Here is a 6,633-nt window from a genome sequence, read left to right as displayed (position 1 = left end):
TAAGATTTTTTTTAATGCTATCCTGATCTTGTCCTTTCTTGTATCCGCTATTGAGAGTACTTGCCACTTGTTTAAGTTACTAAGAAGAATGAGAAGAGAGTGGCACAAAATGGTACAGTATGGCTACCAACAATGCAATATTGTAACCCCTCTTGGTACAGGGTTCCTTGTGCAAGTGTACAATATTTTTCAGTGCCCATTGTCAAAGGAAAATATGAATTACAAGTTATTTACAATCAAATTTCTGACCCTGTCTTTTCTACTTGAGTCTGGCAGGAGAATATATTACAGTAGATAAAATTTATGTTTACCAGAAAGTCAGGCCAAATGAAGCTCAGAATAGCTTTCTACATTTGGATATCTAGGTTAGCTACAAGGACATAAAATTATCAACATCAAAAAGGTAAAGCAGTAATCAAACTTCTATTCAATGATACACCCACACAGGTATTTATAAAATATATACTCTAATAATATTTCCTTTTCAATCAGCCATCAGTTATTTCTGACAACAGTATTTAATGTACTTAGATGTTCTACCTGAATACTTAGGTATACCTGAAAATAATAAAATTTATATTTATGATAAAATTATACATAAAACTACATACTAATATACAAAGGCATTAATGAAATATTCTAAATAAAGAGTTCTTTGTGAATGAATTAATTCAACATTCATGGATGCAGCTAAAAAACAAGATGAGTAAGAATAACATTCTGTCAAGAAGAAGAAAAATACCCACATACATCTAATTATAACCCATTTCAAGCTGTGAAAATTGCAGTAATGATGGTATTAAAAAAGACAAAAGATGTCCAGAAAAAAGCATATTAATAGTATTCAGGAAGATTTTACAGAGAAGATAGATTTGAACTGAAAATTGAACTTTTTTCTGGGTAAATAAGGTGCAAATTTTATTATAAATAGAGGAAACAGAAATGAAAATATGCTAAATAATTCAGAACCTAAGAAGAATAAAAGTGAGTTAAAAGTGAAAGGTGGCATTTAAAAGATGATTAATGTCACTAATCATTAAAAACATCAATTCAAAACCAGAATGAGATACTACTTCACTCTCATTAGGATAGTTATTATCAAAAGCAAACAAACATAAAATAAAACTAAAACTGTAAATAAGTGTTGGTGAGGAAGTGAAGAAATAGGAGCTCTTGTGCACTGCTGTTGGTGTGCAGAATGGTGCAGTTTCTATGGATCACAGCATGGTGGCTCCTCAAACAACTAAAAATAGAATCATCATATGATCTAGCCATTCTACTTCTGGGCATCTACCCATAAAAATTTAAAGCAAGGACTTGAACAGATATTTGTTGTATTAGTCCTTTTGTACTGTCATAATAAAATACCATAGACCAGGTGGCTTAAAGAATGAAAATGTATTTCTCACAGTTATGGAGAGGGGGAGAGAGAGAGAGAGAGAGAGAGAGAGAGAGAGAGAGAGAGAGAGAGAGAGAGAGAGAGAAGACAAAAGACACAAGTGCATTGAGTTTTGGGACCATCAATTTGGATAAGAAAGGTCAAATAATATTCTAATACATATCAAAAGACTTAAAAGTTTTGTAAACTTTTTGACCTATCAATTCTCAGAAAAAAATAATCTGAAAAAATTATCATGGATTCATGCAAAGATTCAATATGGATGGTCATTAAAACCCACTAAAATAGCGAAAAAAAACCCCCCTACAATCTCAATACTAGGGATCATTCAAGAAGTCATGGTGCTCCCAGGTAACTAAGTACCATGATGCCACTTAAATCACCAAGAAAAAATACACATAATCCACATTCATGATTTGCTGTTAACTGGGAAGTACTTAGCTTATTAAGAAAGGTGTGCTTTTTGCATTTTCAGTGCTTTCCACAAGCTAGCTTCCCCTTCCCTGAGAACTATCCTTCAGATGCTAAAGACCTCAGTCTACCTTTCTACTACTGGATTGTGTCTGCTGATTGGACCACTTAATTCAAGCTGGGCCAATCAAATTTCGTCTCCTGGTAATTTAAAACAGACTTGCAAATACTGATCTGCTTCTTTTGGTGACTGGACTATATCCTCAATATCTAAGGGGCCGCGCCTCTGGTCATGTACAGCTATGTACATGGAGAAGCAAAAAAGAGTGCCTACAAAGAGAAAAAAAGGAAGCAAATTCACATAAAGAGAGGAATGAACACTAGAAAACATCCCATGTTTTTTCAGAGGGTTCTTATGACAAGTTTCAGGTTTTAATCCTGATTTAGGAGTCCATGAGATGCCCACGTTTCTTTTTAATAATTCAGTCTTTGACTAGGCAGGGTGGCTCACACTTGGGAAGCCTGAGGGAGAGGACTGCTTGAGCCCAGGTGTTTGAGACCAGCCTAGCCAACATAGTGAGACCTCATCTCTACAAAAAAATTAAAACATTAGTAGTGCATGGTGGTACACACCTGTAGTTCCAGGTAGAGCTCAGGAGGCTGAGGAAGGAGGATCACCAGAGCACAGGAGGTCAAGGCTGTGGTGACCCGCAATCATGCCACTGCACTCCATCCTGAGCGACAGAGTGAGACTCCAACTCAAAAAACCCAGAAAGCGGCCAGGCTCAGTGGCTCAGCCTGTAATCCCGCGCCTTTGGGAAGCTGAGGTGAGTGGATTGCCTGAGCCCGCGGGTTTGAGACCCCCCTGGGCAACTTGGCGAGACCTCATCTCTACAACAAATCAAAAATCAGCCGGGCGGGGTAGCGCATGCCTATGATTCCGGCTACTTGGAAGGCTGAGGTGAAGGATCGCCGGAGCCCAGCAGGTCGAGGCTGCGGTGGCTGGGAGCGGCCACTGCACTCCAGTCTGGGCGGCAGTTGAGACTCCAACTCAAAAAACAAAAAACAAGTAAACAAACAAACAAACCCAGAAAGTTCTATCTTCATTGTCTAAACTGGTCTAACAGATTTACTTGCAACCCAAGTTAGATCTCCTATTTGAAACTCAAATAGCTAAAAAGTAGCAATGCCATCATTGCTCATTATGAGATGTTCTGGCATTTATGACAGTAGATATGGCAAATTGATGGTAAAAATGTTTTCTTATTCACTTGACTTGGTAAAATTCACATGGGCAAAGTTCTTGGAAAATATTTTGGGGGAGATACTTTTGGATGAAAAATACATCTGGTCTGTGCAGTTATTTTCCTGTTAAAAGTTGAAAATCTCACTGGAAGAATACAGAAAACAATTTCCCCCTAGACTTCTGCCTTTGTAAGAAGTCTCTCTCTCTCTTTTGGTCGGAGTCTCACTCTGTCGTCCAGGCTGGAGTGCAGTGGTGCAATCACAGCTCACTGCAGCTTTAACCTGTAAGAGGATTTTTTGAAAATTCAAGTTGAATCTATTGCCAAATAGAACACAGAGAAAATTATTTTGGAGAATTTTTATGGCCAAATATCTTCCTGTTAACTCTCAAACAAATGATCAGGTATTTTATCCCATTTTCACCAATTTCCACTGGCAAAGCTGTTGTATCTGCATGTTTAGCTGTGAAGAAAAATAATGTAAACAGGATTTAGGTTATTATATTCAGTGTCCCACACTAACTAGGATAGACAATTTTGTAGCAATCAAGCAGCTTCAAATACTATTATTGATATTATGTGTTCAATGTGAAAAAAAATCTTGCTTTGTTTCACTTAGATTTTAGTAACTGTTGCTTTGTTTTACTTGGACTTTACCTTGAAACTTTAAAATACATTTTTAAAAGGTTCGGGGTATATATCATTATTGGAAAGGGCCTATATTTTCAACAGCTGGAAGGACTACTGCAATCATATGGTCAGCATCCTGAGATGGGTTTTAGGATTCTTCAGAGTTAGTCCACACGGGGGACTGTGAATTACATCAAGGGCAGAACAAAGATGTCAGGGGTATGATCCATAGACTTCCTCATTGCATGGAGCCCAACAAGCAGCGAGCTCAATGACCTCGGTGCTGCTCCTGGAATCACCCTCTGCCCAGTTCACACATTCCTGGCATGTCTTTCATTCTCTCCTGGCAGAGAGAAAACGGAGTTGCTGGGCTGCTGGTGGTGACAGGCAGTTTTTAGAAGCAGAAAGTCGCATCCTGTGGTCTGGGTGATTCATCTGGTGCTCTGGGGCATAGTATGAATGTGAAACGGTCACGATTTGTTGTTGCTTAATCCGCTGACTCTTATTCAGTCCCTCATTTGAGTGTCTGTGACGGATATATCCCTTTTTTCTTTTCACTACCTTTCAGGTATAAAATAGATGAATTAAATTTCCCTTCCGACTGATTCAGAATAATGAGGTACCATGATTTGGCATTCAATTGTAAAAAATCCCAAGTGAATGTTTACTAAGTTAGGTCAGTAGAGCTGAACTTTCAGCTTTCCTGATCAACTGTCTATTAAAATATCAAACTGGATTTGCCCCTGAAACCTGAAGGTTGTGGAATATGAGAAACGGGATCCAGAATGGAGGCCAGGTGCACTGGTTCATGCCTGTAATCCAGCACTTTAGGAGGCTGAGGTAGGAGGATTGCCTGAATCCCGGAGTTTGAGACCAGTCTGGGCAACATAGGCTAAAAAAAAAAAAGCTGGGTGTGATGGCCCATGCCTCTGGTCCCAGCTACTCCAGAGAGGCTGAAACAGAAGAATTACCTGAGCCCAGAAGGTTGAAGTTGTGGCGAGTTATGATTATGCCATGGTATTCCAGCCTGGGCAGCAGAGTAAGACTCTGACTCAGGAGGAAAAAAAGAAAAAGAAAATATGGGTCTCACTGTTCAGCATTTTACTCCTTTTGCTCAGTAGACTCTAAGAGATACAATCCACAGGCAGTTTTCAGACCCAAACTTCCACGGAATTTATTTATTTATTGAGATGTGTGATCTTGGACAAGCCTCAAATTTTCTAATTTGTAAAACTGGAATAACATCTGCCTTTGTGGAGCCTAAGACTTCAAGACCAACCTGGGTAACATAATGAGACCTCATTTCCACAAAAACTCAAAAAAATTAACTGGGCTTGATGGCACACACCTGTAGTCCCAGCTTCAGGGAGGCTGAGATGGGAGGATTGCTTGAGCCCAGGAATTTAAGGCTGTAGTGAGTCATGATCTTTGCCACTGCAATCCAGCCTGGGCAACAGACTGAGACCCCAACTCAAAAAATAAATAAATAAAAACAAAACAAAACAAAAATAAACTATTTGTGACACAGATCATGTAGGACTTTGAAAGTGACACATTTTCCCCAGATGTTGATTTGGAGATATATCAAGTTCTCTCTGAATACCCAGGTGTTCTTTCTGATGTGTAGGAGGTGAAAGGTATTAAGTACAACCTCAAAGTCTATAAAAAGAATGATTAATATAAAGACATTTTCTAATTTATTTCAAGTTGTTCCCTCTCCAAAATATCATGTGTTTTTGCCAGACACAGTGGCTCATGCCTATAATCCCGGCACTTTGGGAGGCAGAGGCAAGAGAATTGCCTGAGTCCAGGTGTTCAAGACCCGCCTGGGCAACTTGGTGAGACCACATCTCTACAATAAATAAAAAAATTAGCCAGGCGTGATGGCACTTGCCTGTGGTTCCAGCTACTTGGAAAGTCGAGGCAGAAGGATCGCCTGAGCTCAGCAGGTCAAGGCTGCGGTGGCCGGGAGCAGCCACTGCACTCCAGTCTGGGCGACAGAGTGAGACTCCAACTCAAAAAAAAAAAAAAAAAAGAAAGCAGCTTATTTGGAAGATCCCACCAGAAAGCACCAGTTGGGGTGTGGAAAAATGGAACTGGGAAGGTAAGGATGGCAGTTCAAGGCCAGTGACCAGGTTCTCACTCGGTAACTGCTGAGATACCGGAAGACGGAGGGCAGGACGCTGGAGCGCCTCTCCCTCACTCGCTGTTGGGGGCTGTTCCCAGGGCTGTTGGCTCCCTGCAACAGCCCTGGAGTGGCGCCCACTCCAGCTGCCAGACCGAGTTCCAGGTGCTGCAGGAAGCAGCGCTGGTGGGCACAGGGGCAGGGAAGGCAGAACACTTAAAGCAACTTCATATGTTTATGATGATGCATGTAAGAGCTTCCTACTTTTCATGTAGTAAAAATTATAAAAGCCACACATGGCTTATTTGAAATGCTTTATAATTAAAACAAAACAAAACAGAAAAGCAATTTGAAATTGATGTTCAGGTGAGGGCTGATGGCAATTTGGACCAGAGGGCTGGGCACAGTGAGAAATTGTGACTTAGCATCTATTTTAATGTTGTAGGTAACAGGATTTTCTGGTGGAGTTTGATTTTAGTTTTGGGCCCATTGAGTTTGAGAAAGGAAGGAAGGAAGGGGGAATAAAAGAAATGAAAACAATGAAACCATGCTTTCAAAATTCTAAAAGAAAAGTTATTTTCAATTGATAAGTCTATATTCAATGAAAAAGGTGAAAAGCCAAAATGGAATAACTTTAGTTAAGAGTGGCAGCCAATTTTTTTTCTTTTTGAGTCAGAGTCTCACTCTGTTGCCAGGCTAGAGTACAGTGGCATGCTCACAACCACCCCAGTGTTGAACTGCTGGGCTTCAGCGATCCTTCTGCCTCAGCTTTCCAAGTAGCTGGAAATACAGGCGTGCACTGCCACATCTGGCTAATTTTTGAT

The 6,633-nt window shown here is 40.1% G+C and overlaps 1 protein-coding gene across 1 annotated transcript in view; it reads right to left on the bottom strand.

Moving 5' to 3' along the window:
* Positions 1 to 5,992, bottom strand: part of LOC103258059 (intracellular hyaluronan-binding protein 4) — a gene marked incomplete at its 5' end in the record, with an annotated part of 92,154 nt that extends 86,162 nt beyond the window's left edge. Inside the window, one exon of the mRNA XM_021711232.1 lies at positions 5,828 to 5,992. Coding sequence (XP_021566907.1) covers positions 5,828 to 5,992 — 165 coding nt within the window. The remainder of the gene's footprint in view (positions 1 to 5,827) is intronic.
* Positions 5,993 to 6,633: the final 641 nt, after the last annotated feature.

The sequence above is a fragment of the Carlito syrichta genome, unplaced genomic scaffold, assembly GCF_000164805.1.
Source record: "Carlito syrichta isolate Samal-C Ts95f unplaced genomic scaffold, Tarsius_syrichta-2.0.1 Scaffold301951, whole genome shotgun sequence".
In the NCBI taxonomy this organism is placed as follows: domain Eukaryota; kingdom Metazoa; phylum Chordata; class Mammalia; order Primates; family Tarsiidae; genus Carlito; species Carlito syrichta.
The sequence above is the reverse complement of the archived record's forward strand: the minus strand, read 5'-3'. Positions and strand labels throughout refer to the sequence as shown.